Source organism: Pollicipes pollicipes, unplaced genomic scaffold, assembly GCF_011947565.3.
Source record: "Pollicipes pollicipes isolate AB1234 unplaced genomic scaffold, Ppol_2.1 Scaffold_4881;HRSCAF=5763_pilon_pilon_pilon, whole genome shotgun sequence".
Classification (NCBI taxonomy): Eukaryota; Metazoa; Arthropoda; class Thecostraca; order Pollicipedomorpha; family Pollicipedidae; genus Pollicipes; species Pollicipes pollicipes.
This window is the reverse complement of record NW_023596576.1, coordinates 5229009-5253464: the sequence shown is the minus strand read 5'-3', so window position 1 is coordinate 5253464 and position 24456 is coordinate 5229009. Positions and strand designations below refer to the sequence as shown.

The 24456-nt window shown below is 48.3% G+C and overlaps 1 protein-coding gene across 1 annotated transcript; it reads right to left on the bottom strand.

Moving 5' to 3' along the window:
• Positions 1–722: 722 nt before the first annotated feature.
• Positions 723–5739, bottom strand: LOC119101254 (eukaryotic translation initiation factor 1A, X-chromosomal). The gene is made up of 4 exons (XM_037224555.1): positions 5529–5739; positions 4482–4565; positions 2787–3130; positions 723–1186 (listed from the first exon to the last, which is right to left on the bottom strand). The coding sequence occupies exons 1-4, from the start codon at positions 5542–5544 to the stop codon at positions 1181–1183; spliced, it is 450 nt and encodes a 149-aa protein (XP_037080450.1). The 5' UTR covers positions 5545–5739; the 3' UTR covers positions 723–1180.
• Positions 5740–24456: the final 18717 nt, after the last annotated feature.

Here is a 24456-nt window from a genome sequence, read left to right as displayed (position 1 = left end):
TCTCATAGCAAGCTAGTGACAAGGGTGCTCTCATAGCAAGGGTGCAGGCTTTCAGATGGAGAACGTCCCACTGATCAAGCTTGCTGCCTGGCTCTCCCGACGATCTAGTGATAGGGTGCAGGCTCTCAGATGGAGAACGAGCGTCCCACTGATCAAATTTGCAGTCCCGCTCTCATAGTAAGCTAGTGAAACAAACCAATGACAGCAGATTTTGTTAAAATGTTGCCTCCCGTGCCACACATTTGTCCGGGACGTTCATAATTAGAGATTGCGGCACATTATTTGCAGTGTGGTAACCGGCAGCACCTCGATGGAGAACGTCCCACTGATCAAGCTTGCTGCCTGGCTCTCCCGACGATCTAGTGATAGGGTGCAGGCTCTCAGATGGAGAACGAGCGTCCCACTGATCAAATTTGCAGTCCCGCTCTCATAGTAAGCTAGTGAAACAAACCAATGACAGCAGATTTTTTTTAAATGTTGCCTCCTGTGCCACACATTTGTCCGGGACGTTCATAATTAGATATTGCGGCACATTATTTGCAGTGTGGTAACCGGCAGCACCTCCATTCACGTCGTTCAGGCCCTTTAGTTTAAATCTCGGATACGTTCGGACGATGGCAACCAAGATCTTGGGCCGAAATCGTAGTTGTTCCAGCACAGGCCTCGGAATGATTAAGATATGCAATAGGAGCCCGATGATAAAAATCAGTAACAAACACTGGTGACCGCACCATCTTTTTTATTAAAAGGCGTTCCGAAGATTCAAGCCCGAATACACGACGGCAGCTCTGTTAGAACATTTTAGGATAGGCCAAAGCAGTTCACTAAATTCAGCCGAACGCCATACGTCACAGTTGGTTCTCACGCGCAACAACACATGGTGACGACCCATCACCAATACGGGAAGCAACAATCCAACGCTGCCAGTTGCTGACATCTAGCGGCATTTTTATAAGCTATGTTTCCCTTTTCGCCGCCACCCGTGTGGTACGCAACTGCATCGTTTGAAACGCTTGGGCACCAGCTTCAATCGACTGTCAAGCTTTGTCCTTTGACTCCGCCGGTAAAGCGGTGCATATCATCCACAGAGTCACGCCGACGCAGCATTCTTGCTTTGCCTGGCAGCCCGCAGAACTTGATAATGATGTAGCACAAGAAGAGAAGCTGGCAGAAACGTGCGCTAGATCTGCAAGAAAGACGACCACATATTAATACGTGCGGTGTGTACAAACCGCGCCGATGTGTCACTTACTGCAACACCAAACAGGTTTGACACTTCCTAAGAACGTGCAGCCCACACTTCACGCAGTTATTTTATTAAGGCATGAATAACCAGGCATCGCAATGGACAGAGAAAACAGACGGACAGACAGACAGACAGGCAACGGACAGAGAAAACCATAACAAACATAAAATACCATGATGGAATGGGATACGAGACTAGACTGTGGGGTGCACAGTTCCAACTACACCAATTGCCATACTCTTCCTGTCCTACCAAAGCGTGACAGGAGCGTTCGACAGCGTGTCAGGCAAATGGGGCACCTTGCCTAGACAAATGAATCGAAATAAATTTATCAATCGATATAACACATGCCCCTCAACGGTAACTTTTGTGCGTGCCCTGACACGTATGTCCGGCATAAGCACTGCTCTTTGCTGACGGCTTCTGCGAATACGGAATAACAAAGGAATACAATTAAGGAATTGGCTGACATATGACATAGGTACCTCACAGCTTATTGTGCCAAAAACTAGCCCCAAATTTTTAATCAATGATTTTTGGGCATAGTTGTAGTAAATATGACATGACTTGCCACGCTGCTCCTACCATGTTCCTTTATAGCAGTACCTGACCTAGATTCGAACGCATTCGGCACCTTGATCGGATCTATCACATATGCATGGTATGTAAAACCCAATGGCTTGTGAGTCGTTTATGGATACATGGTGTCTTAATGGGACGACACGAGCGGGCGCCGCCTGACACGGTATCACATGTTGTTTTACCCGAAGGCGTCCGGATCTTCCGCTTTTTCCCGTGCTCTTCGTTCCACAAAGACAAAGAGACACTACCCATGTTATGGCAATGTGATGACCATTAGCCAAGCTTGGCTTATTTTGTGACCCTTGCAAGTCACGACCGACATTCTAGCCAGCACTCAGTAGTCAAAAGCATCCACGTTGCGGGCTGATGGCTGCACCAATAAACTAGCAGCTGTGGGGCAGTATGAAATAAACCCAGACGGGTTCCTCGGTTTCGGGTTCCTCGTTCCGTCGACGGTCAGTCCAACACCACTTAACCTAAGTGTGACGCCACGTCTCATACGACAGCCGCGGATCCTTCCTTAGCTGCAGTGTTCCCGTGAGAAAAAAGTGCAGCAATGCCCAGACGACCCCATGATGGTATAGCGAGCAGCATCCCGAACATAGGACACAAACCGAGACCGGCATAACTGGCGTGGGTGTTTGAAGGCCCATCTGCTTCAGGGTCGTACCACGAACGAACCAAATCTAGCTTCTATTCATCCATTGAACTGATGAGGGATATATCTCGACGGAGTAAACCCGAGATACACTAATTGTGTACGAAGCAGCCGCGAGGGAAGGGGTAGGTTTGACTAAGGTTTTAGGCTTGCAAGCCACCGCCAAGCCAGCGATTTTTTAAAGACATTTGAACACCCACAGTCCCGAAGAACGTCATGCTTGTGCCCATGTTAACTAACTCAAGCGAGCCCCTCCCTGGCTCGTCCCCCTGATGCCGCGGACGGCGGCGGCGAACTCACGTTGTCGATGTCGTCGTCCGAGTCGGAGTCGTCGCCACCGACGTCGTTGAACTGGATGTCGTCATCCATGCCGTCGCCGACGAAGGTGCCGGCCTCGGTGATCTGCACCGAGTCGGGGATCTCGCCGTACGTCTTCAGATTGCGCGCCTCGTCATCGTTGTACTTGAGGATGACGTCGGCCTTCTGGTCCTGGAACTCGCGCAGCCCCACCAGCACGATGTCGCCCTGGTTGATCCACACCTTCTTCCGCAGCTTGCCGCGGATGTGGCACAGTCGCTTCACGCCGTCGAAGCACATGGCCTCCAGACGGCCGTTGCCCAGCATTTTGGCTACCTGGGCATACTCTGCGGAAAGGACCACAGGCTCCGTCAGCACACCCACCAGCGTTGGGCACCTACAGAGGCGTTGAGGGTAGGGAGAGCGGTGTGTAGAGTTCAGATGATCCCGAATGGCATGGCGAGGTCAAAACCTTACCCTGGAAAGCAGTGGACCCCTGTGGACGGATAACCTGGAGTATCACTGATCCAACACCAATCGATAAACAGCATCCAACTTATGGACAACGTGCCTCAGGACGCCAGTTTGAGCTGAACATTTGGTTAGCCAGCAGCTCACAACACAACACCTTGTAATTGGTGCAGCACAATCGCTAAAATGGCTAGTGAGAACAAAATGTAAATCATGATTTAGACCTATTAATTACAATGTCTATATCAAAACTAAAATGAGCACTGAAAAGAAAGTTCTGTCACATTAAAACACCATTTAAATGGGGTTTTAAGCCAAAACACTCATCTTGAAGACCTTTTGGTGCTGTTCACAATCCTGCCCTTCTTAAGACCTATGCCCCATTAGTTTCTGAGCTACACACCTGTGAAAATGAGGAAAGGTATACTGGGGAGAGTAATTTCAAGTCATCTCAGCATTCATTCAGGACATGAAAACAATGCCATTCCAATCCTGCCATTCCACAAGCCATGTGGCAATCAAGGCCAAGAAAAAATAAATGGCAAGTTGCTCATATCTGACATTTGTGGGCCAATTTCTAGATATAACGGCCATTGATTGGCTCCCAAAAATGTGCAAGTGACTCTCAATCTCCTGCACAAGACATGATGAGCAAATCATACCATGACACACTGAGAAGCAAATTAACTGAACAGAGAATTATGCTGTCTAGAGCAATTCTTTCCACTTAAAAAGTATATCAAAAGTAACCAAGTGAGCTTGTTCTATCATGTTTGATGCTTTCCTCAGCATCTTCAGATGTGAAACCTTTCCCTTAACTGAAGTTATTTTCATAGATTTGGCCAAGGAGAGCAAGACACAGTGACAACATCATGCAGATCACACAAGTCTGCATGGTGCACCAATTACTTGCAGAGGCATTCTGAAAACCATCCTTGGATAATCCACACCTTAAAATTATATGCATGTAATTTTTGGTGACATGTTTGCATCACTAGACCAGACAGGACCAGGAAAATCATCACATGCTTTGAGTTGAAGCAGAGCGCATTAACCAGCTATTCACAGTAACAGGATGGCGAAAATAAATATTCAGCTCAATTTATACTAATATGTAACATATCCAGCCATGAGAAGAAACAGGAAGATGCAAAAAAGTGACATAACCCAGCCTGTCAGATAAGTTAGGTCATGTGCCAAAGGACTGGCAACATCTGAAGAACCCACCTTGTCCATCTTCCTTGAAGATAAGCTCTCTTTTGTCAGCTTCATTTTCATTCTTTCCCCTCCTCCTGTTTTTGCCTCCCTTTCCTGAAAAAATAAATGGATTCCACATGGAAACAGGGACACTTAGCACAGAAGGAAAGAAACATTCCTATTTCATTCAGACATATACAGACTACATGTGAGCATAAGACCATATATCAATACCCAAACATGCATCATAGGCACTGAAACAAAGTGTATTAGAGATTGACATATAGATGGGAGTTTGGATGCCAGGGCAGTCACCATCAGTTGAGGCATTTTGATAATAACAACTTTTTGAAGAACAAATGGTAGGTATGGTTCATTGTTATGATGTGGCACACTCAATGCATTAAGTATGCAATACATACAACCAAGGCACACTTACACATACAGCACACAAAGCTTCAACACAAATACACTACCAACCAACACATTTTGACACATTCTGCAGGCCTGGCATATTTCAGCCAATACTGGTTTAAACTGGTTTTAACCATGGCTTGGTATAGCTGCCCTGTATTAATTTAAGCCTAATAATTTAAGGCAGGCAACACATGTCCACTTCTGCCACTTGCGGCTCTCTGTCACTCAGTCATAAAATAAGCTGCTTAGACCAGGTGTCTCACTACCAATAAAACAGACTGGAAAGAGACCAAGACTCAGCTTTCCAAAACTGTGGCCAACACCACCTTGATCAGGATACCAGTCAGCATGTTTGCATGTTTGCATGCATGTTTGACCTCTATCTATGAAAATATTAACAGATAACAACAGAAACAAGTGAATATACTAAAGCACTCATTCTACCATGCATGATTGTTCTGCCAGCTCAAAAAATATTTTGATAAAGAATCGGCTGGCAGTATTGAGTGAAAATAATATGACTATGCAGTAATGTCCAGGGTTACGCACGCTGCGTGCAAATTTCTAAGCAAACATCTTAAGCATGACATTGTTAAAACCCTCAGCATTTTAAACAAAGCCAATACATTTCACATTCAGCGAGGACGACGTGCACCCTACCTTTGTTCTTCGGCATGCTTACGAAACTTGGGCAAACGATTGGCGCCTGTGTCCTTCGACTTCACTTAACACAAATCGCTGGATACTACTCAGTAGGGCTTTTCAATACTTCCCACAAGTCTTCAATCCCCAAGATACACAAACCCTGCGGATAGCGGAGATGATCTAAAACAGCGGATCGATCGGACAGCTGCGAAAGCCACACTGCCTAGCAAACATACTGGCAATAATTGCGGCGCGCTTGCGACATTACATACCTGGGCTTAGAATAGTGGAACAAATTGGGACGCACATTTACAATACTTGCTGCTAATCCTAGTGGCCAAAATATAAAAAAACTATTCTGTGCGGTATTATGAACAGTCCTTACTGAAGTATGATCATTTTATACAGTCATTTTCTAAATAAAAAAACATTTTTTTGACATAGTGTATTCTGAGTTTGATAGAAACAAATGTATAAGTGGGAAAAGAATCAGTATACCACGAAAGGGATGCGTCATTTGTTATTTCTATGTAACGTCGTCAGAGCCAGATGACATCATCGCTGTCGAATAACGCTCTGGGGTCGCTGTCGTGGGGTAGTCTTAGTTCGTAAAGAGGCCTGTGTGGATCTGAAACATCTCTGAACAACGGTCACTGAAACAAACGTCGGGAATTTGCAACAGGTCACACTGTGTCAAGGAATGATCCGGTGCACTGTCCTGAGGGGAAGCTAATGCCGGTGTGGTTGATTCCAAAGAGTTGATTTATTTCTCACAAATTCGTCGGATTTCGATTCCCCGTGTCTGAGGGAATGTTCTTAGATGACGTTCATTGCTGGGGTGTAGCTTCCCTTTTTGCTGGGTGCGGGCTCCAGCTCTCCCCATTCCCCGTCCTTGGGTTCCAACGCCCGGGCTGCAGATGAAAATAAGCGAAATCCAGCGGTAAGCCCATTTTGGACGCATGTTCACATAGGTTTTTGTCCTATTTAACCGTGCAGCTCCACCCCCCCCCCCCCCCGCCCCCAGCTCATTTTGCAAAACTATGACTCCCTGCTTCACTTGGTAAAAGTTTGTCCAAATTTCGCCATGCTGAGGATCGTCGCCCTTGGGACCATCGCGTCCTCCCGTGCTTCAGGCAGGGTGGAGCTACCATTTTCTTATGGAGTGGACGATGTCGTAAAACCATCCCAGCAAATGAATAAAAGCAATGGACGAGCAATCATGCGTTTAGCAATTGTATTCATTATCGCTATGCAATTTGGGCGCTGATTTAACAGAAATAACTCAGCTGGATACTAATTTCCTTGCCTTCCCAAAATGGGCGAACTCCGTTGTTCCAGTGCCGGAGGAAAATATTGTATTCGCTGCGTCGCAATATAATATTCGCAGTGTGTTATATATTATCGCAGTGTTGCAACTTCTCAGTACAGTGCATATTACCGTCTAGACCAGATGGTCACATCACGTATAAGAGTATGTATACGTGTTTTTACAGCGGCCAAAGTTACGCAACGTGACATTTCATGTATTTTTATTCTGCAGTTACAATCTGAGTTGGGCACACTCCCGACTCCAAAAGCTTCTTGTTTGCTTGTATAGAATAATAACAGAGTAAATCTGGCCATTGATTGAGGTGTCATTAAAATAGCCCAACGATACTCGGCTTGAGGATCACAGCGTTAACACACCCCTTCCAGGTCTGCACCACCGCCGCTCATGGTGCAGTCCTAACTGCCGCCAAACGTGCCTTGATTTTATGCGTTTATACTGGCAAAATCGACCGCCGTATGAACTGGATCAATTCGATCCAGGCGACGGCGAGCACGTAACACACTGCTGCCGGGTCCATCCTTTTCTGCGGCACCATTACGCAGAGCAGGTTTTCAGCCCCTTTCGCTCACGGACACTGCATTCAGCTGCGACTGAACAGGTGGGCATGGTCATGAGAAGGCGACCAGCTTTGACGACTTTAGGGATGGGTTCCCGCGCGTTTTGCTTCACATTGCGGAGATCTGACAGGGGGAGCGATGTGAGCATAGTCATCACAGGGCTATGTTTGCCCCCTGGGCAAATGAAATGGCGCGGTTCGCCTTGCTCCTCTGGGCTCATCTGGTAGCGCTGTTCCAAGGCGTCTCCGTAGGGTCAGCACACCCAGCTTCTGTGCGACCTGGAGTAACAGTGCTACGAGGCGAACAGAGTGAAGAAATTTATTAACTCGGGCCTTTTCTGGTAGCTTAAGTGACATAATGTAGCACGACGGACCTGGAGAAAAGTACTTTATGGGTGCATTTGTATGTGTAGTGCGGGTAAAAGACCCGTGCTGGACTTGTGGGAGTCATTCGTAACCGGTTAAAAAAAAATTCCAACGCGCCGTGAAAATGAAACGCAATGTCCACGAAATCTTTAGTGCTGCTTCCACAGGCCGTGAGTAAAATCTTCCTCACAGGTGCTAGACGTCAATAAATAAAACACATCGAAGGGTATACCGCCAATTACGACGATGTCTGATTGATATTGATGCGAGAGATACGAGCCCCGTTCACTCAGAGGCAACACTTTGGAATTGGTTCCTGGCAGCCTAGCTAGTCACTGCCGGAGCGCTCTCTGAAAACAATTCCGCTACAGGTTATGGGGCAAATAAGGCTTACGTACAGTATATGCACATGAAGCACACAGCGAAACACTTTTGCAATATTCATCAAATCTGTCCATACCTGACCAAGTCATGAGGGTTCAAACCTCTAGATTTTGATCCAAGACTTATTCCCGTTAGCGCAGTGACTTGTCTTAGACTTTGAATTGCCGGGAGATAAAATGTATGGCTCTAGAAATGGTGCTTAACAGCTCGCGTTGCCTCATTTCGCTTTTTATGCCTTTTTGCTAGCTTCTTTCTTTTCCTTTTTTTCTTAACCCGCAAATATTAAGAGGAAGGACTTCTGTTCCCCGCTACCGTAATCATTAGGGTTTTACTACGCACTCAGCTGCTGAGGTTATGTGACGTCGCCCGCCCCTCACCTTGGCGGGAACTGCGGGCACCGCGGGGACGTCCATCGGCCGGGCTCGGTTGAAACCATGCCTTCGTCTCAAATCGAAACTTAATCGCACTGAAGCTGCTGAAAAGACCATAGTTCAGAGATGTTATGACAGGACAAAACTGTACTCTCCGCAGCTAAAGCGATCAAGTTGCCGAAAGCTGCATTTCCTGCAGCACGGCGGGGGGTAAAGTAGGTAATATATGCAGGCACTGTGATTAGGGGTACTTGTGTACGGAATAATTCAAGCTGCGCAATGAACAGAAAAGATGCACACAATTACAGGGCTCATCTGTTTGCATCCTAAAGCTTCTGGAAAAGCATGACTGTGAAAGTGGTGACATGAAAACACGTGATGCACATTGACGGAAAACATACCCAAATAGCAGTCATGCCTGGGGAACGAAGGATACTTCATTGTAGCACGTTCGTTACAATTTAGCATTAGTTTTCATTTTCCCTCATTAAAAGGACTTATAAACGTGCGCTGCAGGCACTTGCCAATCCAGTTACCTCCTAATCCGGCTTTGAAATCCAGGCACGGCAGGGGCAATGAATGCGCTCGACCAGTATAGGGGAATATCGTCGTGCGGTCTTTTTGAGACGAAGTAGCATCGTACTAGCTTTGTAGCAATGAAATCCTACGGATGCAAGTTACCTTTATTGTGGTAAAAAGCTGATCATGTGGGGCCCCCAGTGAAAACCTGCGTCAAGAATATATTTGTTCCTGTCAGACGATTGTTGGGAACGGGGGACTCTCCTCCTATCCGACAAAAGAAGGACGCGTTCCCACGTCCCCTCGTGGCGTCACCCCTGGCTGCGGCCCTTCTTTGGCGGTCTGTGACTGGTGGCCACATGATCAGATCCGATTAAACACATGTCTGCGAATTCACCAAGGTGCGGGCAGATGTGCAGCCGGGATTTTTCAAAACGGGGTGAGAGCGCGTCATGCGGTTTTTTAAAACTTTCTGTTGGATGCTCACCAGGGCGAAAAATGATAAAGGTGGCTCCAAGGAGTCCTCCTGCTCCCTATCCACAGGGGTTCTCTCCGCCCCCTCCTCCCTCGGCTGCGCCTGTGATGCGGGAAGGCTTTTCACTATTCACGATTTTCCATTCGGTAGTATTCAACGATGTGACCTCGTGCCCTTTTACATGAGTTGCCTTAATATGTGGGGGATATAAAAGGAGTCGCGTTCCCAATTTAGACGCAATGAAGTTTTATATTTTGCATGTCTATAGAACAATTTTTAAAATGGGTTTCCCTACTGAAGTCTTTTTCCAGTTTCGTGGCAACGCGTATAAGTAGCTGGGATCGGTACCTCCGTAGATCTAGGACAATATCAAGATTAAGTGGACGGCATTTGCCTGCGCAGGTTCTCTGCCTCTGACCAGGAAACTGACGGCCACCATTTTCGGCCAGGTTTTGGTCTGGCGTAACCAGACCGACAGACTGACCAGATCGACCATGCTGACCAGACCGACCAGACCGACCGGACTGACCAGACCGACCGGACTGACCAGACCGCCAAATCGACCAGACCGGCCGGACCGGCCTCCAGTCGGATCGACCCGACCGATCCGACTGGCCAGACCGATCAGACCGCCAGACCGCCAGACCAAATATATCCACACACCGACAAGATTTACAGGCCGACTAGACCGAAAGACCGACAGACTGGCCGACGGACCAGACTGGTATTCCGACCAATCCCATGCATCGCATGCACACCCATGGCTCCCCACCTTACACCGAGGTCACACGTGTTACCTCTGTCCTGCCCTGCTGGACCCCGCTATTTCCTACATTGCTTTCGCTGTTCTTCCCTGCCCCGTCCTATTGCGTCGCGCCCTCCCTACTCTGCTTTCCCCTCTCCGTCCTGTCCTGTCCTGTCTCGTCCTGTCCTGTCCTGTCCTGTCCTGTCCTGTCCTGTCCTGTCCTGTCCGTCTGTCCTGTCCTGTCCTGTCCTGTCTCGTCCGTCTGTCGTCCTGTCCTGTCCTGTCCTGTCCTGTCCTGTCCTGTCTCGTCCTGTCCTGTCTCGACCTGTCCTGTCCTGTCCTGCCCCGTCTCGTCCTGTTCTACCCTGTCCTGTCTTGTTATGTACTGCCCTGTCCTGTCCTGTCCTGCCTTGCCCTGTCCTGTCCGTCCTGTCCTGTCCTGTCCTGTCCTGTCCTGTCCTGTCCTGTCCTGTCCTGTCCTGTCCCTATCCTGTCCTGTCCTATCCTGTTCTGTCCTGCCCTGTCCTGCCCTGCCCTGTCCTATCCTGCTCTGTTCTGTTTTACTAGCAGGTGTTAGGATGTGGGAGCTTAAATTATCGATTGTTTTGCGATGCTGATTGGCAGAGTCTGCCCCAACTCAGGACATGTCCTGTTCTCCACTGCTCTAGGCTGCTGAAGTGCGTTTTTCTTAACCTTGGTCATTTTCAGGGGCGTAGCATGATCAATTCATTTGAGGGTCTCGGGGATGTGATCGTTCTCAGAAAATAAGACCGTCATGCATCGCTAAAACGCAACGACATGGAAACATGCGCAATCATGACAATTAAATTGCTTTCCATTTTTGGTGGCCTCCAGTGTCCATTTGTTTAAGCTCCTCATTTTTGGGACAAAATCTCAACGATATCGGCAACCGACGTGGCTGCGGGGTTGAAAAGGCAGGTTTTGCACAGTATTGGCAAACTGTGTCTTCAGGCAACTCGTAAATACGAAGTTTCCCTTCTTTTTATATGATGTGTTCGGTTTGTGCTCTATGTAAGGCTCCCGAACAAGGGTGGGGTCGGTTTCTGACCCTGGGATCCCGCTCCCCTTGGATATACATCTGCTGACCCGTGATCATGGCTGCTGCTTGAAACGTCTTAGGTCATAATGCATTCAGTTGACATTGTTTGCTATTTGCTCGACTAGTATAAGCCGGTTCCAATCGATACCAGAATGCGTACATTCATGGTGTTAATACCATATCACGTTGCCCGTCTTTGCGCTTCACTTGAGGTGTAAATAACCAAACGCTCCAAAAACGTATTGACAGAATCAGCGTATAATCACATTACAGTCCAAGCCCCGATTAATTCACCCTTCTGACCATGCACGGGATTTACTCCCGGAGACCCCAGCCGCGGTGTGTCCCTCTAACGCACAGATACCCTGCGCGCCACTGCGATCTAGTACCGCGGCGCACGAATGAGTGGCACCTGGCGGCCAGCGGAGGAACTTGGCTCTGACTGACCGGGCGCTACGCTATGGTGGCGCCGCAGTCGTCGCAAGAAAACACCGGCGGTGGGTCTCGGTTCCATGCGGGCCACTGTAGTAATGTTTTGCTCCAACTCCAAGACTTCTAAGGCGTAGAACGCGTTCCACAATGGCTGGTCCCAATACGGTCGAAGAGTCTCTGCAGTGTCGGCAGAAAATGGGGCAGAAGGGACCTGGCGTCGCTGGGAAAATTCGAGGCTTCAGGGACAGGAAAGGGAAAACAATGTATTTGCCTCGCTCATCCTCATCTCAGAGGCACAACCGCTCTTCTTTTGATATGTTTACTTTATCTGGCATCCTCGCGGGGCCCTCCCTTCATCCCATAGCCCGGAAAAGGTCATTACTGACCCGAAAGACTTTAATCCAAACTAAACAAAAAGGTCATCTGTAGGTAGCCGCCCTCACTGATCACTAGATAATCCTAACACGATAAGAGGTAATTAGTGAAAGTGGCCGTGGTCGCACGTCTGTCTAACTTACGCCACCCAGCGATATGCCGAGAGGATCACATCTAGCAACTTATGTGTTTTGCTGCTAAACCGTGAACCATAAAGTGGACATTCTCTTCTAATGGATGCACCTCAAGTGAATGTGTTGGCGCTCCAACAAACAAAATCTGAGCAAATAGAACAGCATTCCAATGGTTCATGAATGTGGAGAAAAGGCATCTTGGTATTGCTATTAAGATATTGCATCTTTAAGTTACCTAGGCTGCGATGTGACAGACCTTGCAGCGATGTTTTATTTGGCATTAAAATGGTTCATGCCTAAATTGTTACACACTTCGGAGGCTTTATTTCTTTTCTTACTTCAAACGATCTTCGGAAAGCTCCTGGAGGCAAGGAAGTGTATCTGGGTATGGATGTCGGCGCCAAAAGGCCACGTTGGCCGGTTGACGTCGTCTGGCATAAGACTAGGGGATAACTAAATTACCTGAAGGTGTCTTAGGACACTTCCGATATTTCCTACCTGCGTCGTGAATTTAGTGCATCTGGTTCTTGGCTTGATATTTCGGTGAGTCAAATTGAACCCTCACTCCCACCCGAGAACGTTGCTTGGCTAGTGCTTAAAATGAAGCGGGGCTCAGACATGCCCTGCTGAGGTGAATGAATGCATGACACCCTGGCGAGTGGCAGCACTAGCAAGGTGGCCAGGAAAAGTGAGAAATTTGTCGTTAGAATCACACAATCATCAAAGAGCGTAGAGGAAAATTTCGGAGGAGACAAAACGCTCGCAACACAGCAGAGAGAAAAAAAATCATGTCAAGTCTTGCGTGAATAAGCTGAATCGAGCTCTTTAATATATATAATAAATATAATAGTGTTAAAATCATAACGGATGACGGAAGTAATTATATTTTAGACCATTTCGCATTGCCTGGAAATGTGAGGGGGTAAATTACAGACGTCAAGACGCCAAACCTCATCAAGTTTCGCTCCGGATCAAAGTGTGCTCATGAAATAATGGCATGGTAGGCTTTGAGATAAGATTGTCTGTCAGAACCGGTGTGCATCCCCAGCTAGGTGACGGCGGGCAAGGGAGCTCACCAGATAAAGTATTGTTGGAAGGTCTGATGTCACTCGTTACGAAGCATCATCAGGTTGGTGACTGTTTCTTTTGGTCTGATCTGGCATTTGCCTATCACGCCCGGAACATCTTGCAAGCGCTGGGCGATCTCCAGATTCCTTACGTGTCGCAAGATGAAACCCATACAACGCACCCTAGACCTGACCCGTTGAAGACCTGACCTGACTAGACCTGACCCGTTGAAGACCTGACCTGACTAGACCTGACCCATTGAAGACCTGACCTGACTAGACCTGACCCGATGAAGACCTGTTAGGTATGCTGGGGCAAGAGGTCTATGGTAATAATGGAAAGGCCAGGTCGGGCAAATGCTGAAGCGACGCAATCCAACGGGCGGTGTGAAAAATCGCTGATGAAAACAGAGAAACCGCACAGACCATGGTGCATGACGAAGGGGCGCACGAAGGGGTGCCGTTCCACCAGATATGGCCTCTTTGCGAGAATTTACTGACATGGTTACAATGCCCACTGAGGTGGTCAGCAGCTGCAGTCAGTTTATTTATATTTTCGAAACGCTAAAAACGCACCAATCTAAAGTTTGCATCGGGTTTTAGTACCCAACTGTTATTTGCAATGTGACCTAACGCTTACTCCAGGCCAGGGTCTCTGCCAGATCGTCTTGGGTACAGCCCCATGTGGATTTTGTAGAATGCTTGTGCGCATATATCGCAGTCGCATACAACGATTTATGCACGAATTCACGTGACAGGTAACAAAGAAGATCCACACAAAGTCCCACACAAATTCCCATTTAGAAGTCTTTACAAAGTCGATACAAATTTACATACAGAACTCTATACAAAGTCCCATGGGGATGAACAAACATTTAATTTCATACACGGCCATGCAGATCAAACGTAAAAATGACTGAGGATGATATCTGTGAAAGTGTAAAAAGACGTACTTGGTTCGTTGTTTGCTCTGCCATGTAGAGGATGAGGGACGCGAGCAGACAAAAGAAGATGGAGTGTTGACAATGGCGAAATGTGAAGAACAGCCAGCCCGATGGGCGAACAGGTCGTGAAATAGGTCATGGATGGGTCATGATACCTCATTTCAACCTCGTAGCAGCACTTTACCGAAATGGGAATTGTAAGACACTTTTGAATCAGGTATGTAAAGCATGTCAAAATAATGTTGGCAAATGATGGGAAAAGATAAAGTATTTCTTCTTTCTAATCGTTCCAAAGCTGGCTTCATGGCGCCTAAAGTTTGTTAATGCTACCCACTTCTATCACCCACACCTAAAGTGCACTGTCAAGTGCTCTGGGAAGAGATTGAGACCAAACTCGCACGCAAGACGTCCAGGTGGCCTCCAAAGTTTTAGTCTCATTGATCCACCTTTGCACCATGCCCGCCTTGGCTGTCCATTTACTAATTTTGCAGTGCGTATTTGCAGTGGAAGGTGGCTCATTGAATAACCGTTGCTGTTTTATATGGGAGCATTTTTTGCGTTGTCCCTTCGCCCTGACTAGGAGAGCTGACAGGGCAGTGGAACGCTGTTTGTCTTCCGTCACTGTCTGCTCTGTTATCAGCTGGCGCCGTCGGCTTCTTGTTTTTCTTCTTTGCACGTCACGTCCTGGGTTCCTGGCCTCCGGATGATAGCTGGACGAGAGCTGCCGGTGGACCCCCAGCTGGTTCTGGGCGTCCTCCGTGTCCCTGTTCGTCCCACTCCGCGGCTCTGTCCATCCCATTCCGGGGCTCTGTCCGCCCCACTCCGAGGCTCCGTCCGCCCCACTCCGGGGCTCCGTCCGTCCCACTCCGGGGCTCTGTACGCCCCACTCCGGGGCTCTGTCCGCTCCACTCGGCGGATGAACCACATGACTTTTTCGACTGGCCCACCCCAGGCCTCGTACGAGGTGTGGTAATCGAACTCCATTTTTTTCGCGCGAGCTGTGAGGTGCGGGGACACTTCGCCAGCAGGTATTCCACTATCGGCCTCTCCACCTGCATGTGGACGTGACTGGTCGGGCCGCTCGGGTCGTCGCAGTCGGTCATATTGCTCCGGGCTGGTGGTGGTGGCACCGGCGCCGGGCCAGTCCTGACTGTCACACGCCGGCGCCGGGCCAGTCCTGACTGTCACACGCCGGCGCCGGGCCAGTCCTGACCGTCACACGCCGGCGCCGGGCCAGTCCTGACTGTCACACGCCGGCGCCGGGCCAGTCCTGACTGTCACACGCCGGCGCCGGGCCAGTCCTGGCTGCCACACGCTGGGCGCCGGGCCAGTCCTGACCGTCACACGCCGGCGCCGGGCCAGTCCTGGCTGCCACACGCCGGCGCCGGGCCAGTCCTGGCTGCCACACGCCGGCGCCGAGCCAGTCCTGGCTGCCACACGCTGGCGCCGGGCCAGTCCTGGCTGCCACACGCCGGCGCCGGGCCAATCCCGGCTGCCGCACGCCGGGCGCCGGGCGCCGCGCGCTGCCAGCCCGGCCTGCCGCCCGCGGCTATGTTCGTCGTGCGGCGCTCAATTACAAACGGCCGACACCACGCGTAAATCATCGAGTGCTGCTAATTCCTGCCGCGTTTGCGGCCAAATGCCTGCCAGGTAGCAATTACCGGGCTGGGGCAGAAATGGGAGCCGGATATGCGCCAGCGCCGAGCGGGGCCGGGCTCTTCCGCTCGCGGCCGCGGCCGTCATGCCGAGAGAGGTCCCGGGAGCGCACATGCTGCCTCTGCATCGCTCCGGGGCCTGGAAACAATGTCCTCTGTCCCTCCGCCCCTTCCAGGGTCCAGGAGGTGATGCAGCTTACTCCCTTCCGAAGAACCGGTGGCCCCGCGAGCTCTGCCTCTGCCTTGCTTCGGAGCTGCGGGGAAGCACGCGCATTGCTCATGAGTCGTTTCAAGAGTCCAGGAATGATGTTGCTTTGTTCTTAGTCGGGGCTGTCCATGTATTACGCACGTCATTGAGAGAGATAGAGGAATTCCGATGGAGCGTAACCAAAACGTAAAGTATGCAGTATGCACGTCTTTTTTTCGTTTTTTTTTGGCTTCATTAGGAGCTAAACAGACCTTACCTTTTCAAACGTTAGTCTTAGCACAGGTATTTATATAGGTACCAGGGGAAAGGGGATATAGGCTCAGCGCAACAGTGAATAATCACAGGGAACAGGGGTAGAAAAATGGTCCAAAATGCGTCGCACAATTTTTGGAAGGCATGTTCATCTCTTCAAGGGACGCGCTAACCCTTGCTACGGTGCGCCATCCAGGGGTAGGACAGCAAGACCTCTGTTCCTGCGGGCACCACTCCGAGGGCAGAAATAAAGCTGCATTTCACGGAATAGTTTGATACCCTGTTTTACATATCTGGTGAGGATAATCCTTTGTTTGCACGGAAAAAAACAGTGCCACATAAGACCACTAAACCGTGCTATCTATGACAGTGTGCACTTACTTTGGCTGAGTCCCCCAAACTTCATCGGCATATCCAACACCAGTGTTTTTGGATGATTTTTCTATGTTTGAAAGCGGCGTTTGCGAGCTCTCCGAATATACTGTGACTCTGAAAAGGTTAGAATGTATAGCATTTTCAGTCACTTGGGCGTGTTAACGAACTGGTCAGGGTGCCCATGTGTCCCTCTCTTCTCCACATCAGTCAGATGCTACTGAGAGAAGTTCGTTCGCACTCCATGCTTGCCTAGAAAGCGCTGGGCTCTGTCAATGCCGGTGAACCGGAACTTATGAAAGCTCATATACGCTCATCGCCACTTTCATCATCCCCTGCTTTACTTCGCCACTTACCTCAGGGCATGGTGTGCGGGACTGTCGGAAGATGATGAAAACAACATGCTTCCGATCTGATAAGAGAGCTTTCGTTGCAAGAGAGGGCTTTGCGTCAATTTTTTGCTGGAGAGAGAAGTATGCGGAACCAACGCTTCCTACCGAATAATTCGACCGGAATAAACCGTGACACACTGAAAGCCTTCCAACTTTTCCATTTGTGTAGGTCTTTGCATAATCAGGGTTCCAGAAAACCATGCAGACAAAATTTCTTCAGAATCCCACACATGAGAGTGTTATGCCCTTGACGGCTTGTTCTGGAATCGGCCATATGCAGACAGAGACGCGGGAACTCCGGGAACAGACGGGGCTGGCTCCTCTCCTAACTATCTGAGAACTTAATATCAATCCCACGGACGTTACCTGGAAAGAAATAACGCAAATGGCTATCGGCCTCCCCCACATACCCACACACTTTGGGAGCATTCTCATGTTCATGTGATACGGGGCGCCAACAAGCTTCACAGGGATGCGCAGATGGGGAGAGGAAAAAAGTGGGGTTATGTCTTTATAATCCTATTATAAACTCATTGTAAATATAGCTCTTTGAGCAATGCCAAGTCAGTTCGTTCAGAGAACTAAAACCAATGTGCATAATTGCGACTTACGACTCTGTCGAGTTTTACAACGGTCGGTTCACAGCTACTGGAATATCTGTCGAGTTTTGCAACGATCGGTCACAGCTACTGGAGTATCTGTCGAGTTTTACAACAATTGGTCACAGCTACTGGAATATCTGTCGAGTTTTACAACGATCGGTCACAGCTACTGGAGTACCTGTCGAGTTTTACAACGATCGGTTCACAGTTACTGGAATATCTGGTTTAGTATTCTGCGGTTGTTCACCGAGTTATGAGGTGCGAATGGCGCGGACAGCCGAAATCCCCGGTTCTGGAATCTCCTCACCGACCTCTAATTATCAGCGAGGTGGAGAGAGACAGAGAGAGAGAGAACTAATCCACCCGATTCCATTTCATAAGCAATGCTCAGCCGCAGAATCGCAACCGCTATGTCTATTTGCGACACAGGTCCACTGACTTCCCGCTCCACGATGATCCGGTCTGGCGTCGGCCAGATAAACAGCCTCCCCCCCCCCCCTGCATCGGCCGGAGTGGGCTGGACCGGGCTGAGTCGGGTGCCCCCCCCCCCCCTCTTCCAGCCATTGTCTTCAGTCCGACCGGCTAGTGTAAAGGGGCCGTTCACACTGTTCCCGTTGACCGGCGACGCACCCCTCCGTGGCCTGACCTCGGAGCTGACCCGAGGTGAGCCCCTCGACGCTCGCGTGGAAGAAGCTTGTTTTTGCACAGCTTTTCGGCTAATCCGTGTCTGCAGCCGCCGCCCGTCTGCGGAGAAAGGCGCGCGGCCGAGGCGCGCGCGCTCCCACGGTCCCAAGGCGCCCGAACTGGGTCAGGCCTGGACCGGGCGGCCAGGACCACGGCCTGAGTCGGCGGACATCACATTGACCGGGTTTGGGGGGGGGGGGAGTGGGGTCAGGTGAGAATGACTGGGTGTCCACTACGGCCTCCACATAACAAGACGATATGAGGTAATGCCTTTTGTGGCCTCACCTAGCTGCCGGAGTTCTATCAGTTATTGCTCGTTGGACTATTTTTCTGTGTTTGGTCGGTAGATCAAACAATGCATGGATTCAAAATTATCCTCAGTGTATTATTTGAAGTATCAGTACCGCTTGGTATCTGATATTCAAATGATTAACGGTACCTTTAATCCAGAATTGTCCGAATTATACACTGTAGTCCTGGGTTGTTTTTCAACATTTGGGTAACATAGCTCTTCCGCACATCTGAAAAGTATCTCCAAAGTTTGTGGCAATGATGTCAGGAAGTCGGCTCGTATATTGGTTTGTAATATTCACACAGCTTTAATGACCCTGGGCGGAAACACGTGAAGACTAATCTGAAGCTGAAAGGTTCCCCGCTTCCTTTTGGATATTTAACAACATTTTGAATGTTTGCTATAACCTCACCAAGACTACAACGATATATTTGGGACTGACACCGGCCCTAACAATGCGTAAGGTTTGTAGCGAATGTGTAAGATGCAGCAATGCGTAGTGAATACTTAACCGCAAATTCACTGAACGATGCCGAATACCCTGCACACGCTGCTGGTGGGTTAATGCCTCCTGTTTCCCATGGGGGGTATAAAAAGCTGACTAACTCGTGCCGTCAGCTGTTGACGTCATCATGGGCCACCTGCACCGGGTGGCCGCTAAAAGATCAGCGAATTTTAACTCGCGATCCGTAAAACCCTCCATGATATGCCGCCCCGCTGTGTCACACACCACCAGATGCATGCCTGCATAAGGTGCGATGTCTCGCGCTTTGTTCTTTTTTCAATACATGCCTCATCATGGCATGGACTTGCGCTGTTTCGAGCCAACAGTAGCTGCCGTGCAGAATCTCCCAGAAGCAGAAACGAAGGAGCCACAGAATCCCTTTTTCTGAGAACTGTAGACAGATCACCAGGACGGGCTGGGTTTTCCAGACGTCGGCACTGTGCGGCGCTATCGCCTGACCATCTCCTCGTGGCCCCTTTCTGTTTGACCCCTCCATGATGTACTGGCATGCTGTCAGGAAATATTCAGACTGCGAGTGATACTCCGAACGCTATCCAAATGTACGTCGATCACGCTGTCATGCATACATTCGCAGAAGACCGCGGAGTGTCGATCGCATAGGCATTACTGATGAGCATGACGAGGCCGGACGCGCGTCAGTTGTCAGAACAGGATGCGCCGCGGTAGGACGCTTACGGCTCCGACACTGGTTGGAAAACCTCCAACAAATGTGTTGAGCTGTTGGGGAAAACTATCTGGCGTGCGTGCGTGCATTCAAGCACGGACGCCAGTATCCACTCAAAGGGCAAGCCAACTGCGTTCATGTGTAAAGGCAGTGACTTCTCTGTGATACACTTTTGCCATCTACTACGCACCCTTTGAGGAGAAAGACACGCTATGATATAGACGCCCTATAAACAGACACCCTATAGACAACCTGTGCGTGATTTTCTTGAGTTTGGGCGGCTCGCTAGTCATTTTTCAGCCATTCTGCCCTTCTTATGGCTGTTTGGCTGTAGGCGGAGCCAAGGCGGCCTCTCCAGCAGATGCTGTGATTCAGTGGTGGCGTCGGCTAGATCCCCAGAGCGCGTGTCCGGTGCAAGAGCGCGTGCAAGCGACATGCGAAGGGCAGCAGGTACTGAGCCGCGGTGCGTCAGTGTGACGGCCGGACGCTGGGTTGTTGCATTATACAGCACGAAGAAGATCCCTCCGCCGGTATTGTCAGGGAAAGAGGGCTTTTGTTGAGCTGCAGCTGGTGTATAGCAGCACCAAACCAATACGACAAGAGGTGCTGGTCAAACATGCGCTTAGCAAGCGTTCCTCAATCCTGGGATCAAATGGATTTTTTCTAAGGCAAGGTAAGTGGTCTTGGGAAACTTACGAACTCACCGGAAAATCAGTGATGATCATTGATAAACGAAGTATAGTTAGGTGACTTTGCCACGTTAAATGTTTACCTTTGTCTTGTCTTTCCCGATAAGACTAGTATGATCCAACATCTGTAGCGCTTACCCATACAATAGAAGAAAAAAATTCAACTTCGGGTGCAATATGACCGCTGCATTTAAGGCACCCCAAGCTGAAATATCGTCGAAGTTTTCAACTTGGTCCTATTCGGCCTTGCATGTGTCTTAATCTCTCCGGACATAGTTAATAAGCTTTCCTTTAATCCTGACACCTCCCTGACAGAAGATTATCACACAGCACCTTTCACAACTGGTGTCACCGTGCTTATGTAATTGCATTATAATTGTGTATTTGTCGCTAACCTTTTCATTTAGCGTGGCGGTTAATCGTATTTCCCACTGTGGCCACAGCATGAAAGCGGGCACATCGATGAACTCAAGCGGGTGTAATACACGGTTCAAACATGTACACGCATGGTTCAAACGTTCAAAACCGTAAAGAGAATGTTTTACAGTTGAAGATATCGAAGAAGTCACCAGATATGATGAAACAAGCTTACTTATAATTATTCATATACTTTGAAGTAGAAAAGACTGCTCTAGACACCGCAATTGCTCTGTTTTATAAATATGATCCTCCATACGCCATTGCCTGATTGTGCATATCTTATCTTGCACAAAAATGGTTGAAAGCCAATTGACAGCCATTATGTTTGGAAATCGCCCTCACGAACACCAGATATGAGCGACTCGGCCATCACATCTTTCTTCGCCTTGATCGCTGCATGGTTTATAGATTGACAGGATTTGAATGACGTTATTACGACGTCATGAAACCCGAGGTGACTTTGAAATACTCTCCCTGAAGTACTCCCCCCATTTCCGCCGGCACGTAGCTTAGAAACTAGAGCGGCTTATGTCTTAAGAAAGGCAGGGCTGCGAATTGCACCGCAAGGTCTTCAGGATGGTCATCTCAGTTTAAAGCCGATGTAAATGTGGAATTTATGCTAACCTGTGGAAAGGAGTTATGTGAACGCCGCCCCACTGCGGAGACCTGGAGAACTGCTCGTCCGCTTCTTATAACAAAAATTGCATTCAAGTTGCCTCGAGGAGATGTTTAGTTATGGACTTGCAGCATTTTAATGCCTTTTGAGCCTAAGTTAAGCAATTACCATTGATGGAGCAAATATATTTATGTCAAGAATGTGTGGGACTTTTGGATACCACAATACACGATGCTGAGAACCGAAATGATTGATCTTCGGTCATTCCAGGGAACACCAAAAGGGAAGAAAGCAACAACAACACTTGCATGCTCTTTGTTTTATTTATTTTTGTCCATGTGTACTTGAGATATAAACTTGGGCGCAAATAGTCAATTCAGATGACGCGCGTTTAAAGCTCAAGAACTAGCTAGCTAACGAGATATAACGATATATATATATATATATATATATATATATATATATAATATGGGTGGGGTAGATAATATGGGTTTCCGCCGTTTCCGTAGCTTTTGTCGAGACCCCAATTAGGCGACCGGAAAACCCGCTTTGCAGAATATTCTTACAAATTACTCCGGCATTCGTGCATTTGCAAGATACACTTGACAATAATAATTAATTAAGGGTGTACGCTTATCAAAGGATGCAACGAAGTGTGACATAAAACCTTCCACAAGTCGCGGTTCACACACAGAACGTCGCCTAATAACACAATTGCCAACCTATCACGTTTAAAAAAGGCTTTTAAAGGTAACAAAGCCTTGTGACGTCGCGGAAAACGGTTTGGGAGCAGCGAGCAAAAACCACGGGAAAGGACAATGTTCCCCATTCGGGACCATGGGAGGGAATTTGTGAACCTAATTTTCCATGTAGGGAATGATGTTAACTGGTCGTTGACCTGGGTAGGGGAGGGTAAAATACATTTACATGATTGTTGTGTTTTGTCATAAGACAGGACCGAACAGACCTGGTAAGGCGAATACTTTCCACGACTGTCAACCAATAGTTCTCACACCTTGCGTCAGAAAAGGTGAGTTCGGGTTTTCCTCGGTCATCTTACAGCTGTCTCACAACGTTCAATGACTATCTGTTGATTTTGACGTTCGTGTCCATTCCATAGCCAGCCATGCTTTGTACAGGTACCGTCCATGAGTTCTAGGGTGTGCCGTGGGGTTAACGCAGGCTATAGTTTCAATATTAAGCCAAGTCACGTCACGAAAACGTAGCTTGTTGCGTTTTGTAGTGAAGCTGGTTTTAACCTTATTTTTTGTCTGTGGGGGTTGCATTTGCAGACTTTATCATGCTAATGTAATCGATTTTGCACGGCAAGCTTACAGGGGGTCAACTTGAAGAGAGTGTTCCACATTTGTATGGGGTTTTGAACGGAAATAGTTACCTTGGAGATCATTCGGTGCAGTTTACAGCTCTGCCCTTCTTAAGATCTATACTCTTTTAATTCCTGAGCTACACGCCCGCGAAGATATGCAAACTTTTTCGTGCAGTCTACTTCAAGGTCATCTAGGCATCCATGACGCCATTGAAACGTCAACTAATCCCGCCATTCCGCTGGCCATGCAGTGATAAAGGCAAGTGTCGAGTCGTTCACATGTGACGTTTGTAAGCACGATTTACATATATAACGGATCATTTGGCTCCCAAGCAATGTTGTGCAAGGTACGATAACGTAATCAAGCAAAGACGCATTGAGGATCATATTTACTTAGAAGAGGAATATATTGTTTAGAGCAGCATGTTCCACTTAAGTGTATTCCAATACTTATAAATGAGCTTGTTTTGTTGTATATGATGCTTGCTTCCCTATCTTCAAATGTGAAAAATTTCCTTTAAGCTTTATGTCAGCTTAGTGACAGCAGAATGTTATCGCCATACAAGATGTCCCCACGGCATGGTTCATTTACGGTATCTCTACGCGCCGCAAGATGGCACTAGTGGCCTAGTTCTTTAATTGTTTGTTAATGGCGGCATGTGCGTGTGTTTCAGCCCTGTTTCATGTTGTTCTCATGCATGTTTTTATAGCGTGTGCTTTACCTACATTTGCATTCTTAGCCACGATCATACTATGTAAGAGAGTGCTTAACATTTCTATGAGGTTCCGAACTGAAATAGCCATTTTTAAGGTCATTCGGTGCCGTTCACAGTTCTGCCCTTCTTAAGATCTAAACTCTCCTAATTTCTGAGCGACATGCGCAAAGATGGCAAACTATTGTGGACTATTTGGGGGATGGAGAGTGTTTCAAGGTCACCGGGTATTCATGGCGTCATAATGTCATTTAAATCCTGCCATTCTACAAGCCATACAGCGATCAAGGCGAAGAAAAATGTGATGGCCGAGTCATTCATATCTGGTGTTCGTAGACACGATTTCCAGATACATTGGCCTATAATTGGCTCTCAATCAATGTTGTGCAAGCCATGATGACGTAACCAAACAATGACGCATCGAGGAGCATATTTACTGAAAAGAAACATTGTGTTGTCTAGAGAAGTCCTTTATGCTCAAAAGTATATCAACAGTCATAAGTGAGTTTGTTCCATCACATCTGATGCTATTCGATATCTTCAAATGTAAAACATTTTCTTTAAGATATTCCATTCTCAGTCTCATGTCCGTCATAACTAGCAGACCTGTTCGAAGTGTTTGTGTTATCCATCACAGAACGTGCTTCGTGATCTATGCAGGCCATCGGGAGCTTGAACTGGCTCTTAGCCAGGTGCCTGCCATCGTTGCGACACTTCGTGCTGACTTTACCCAGGTGCTAGCGTTTTGGTGGTTATACTTTTCTCGACTATGA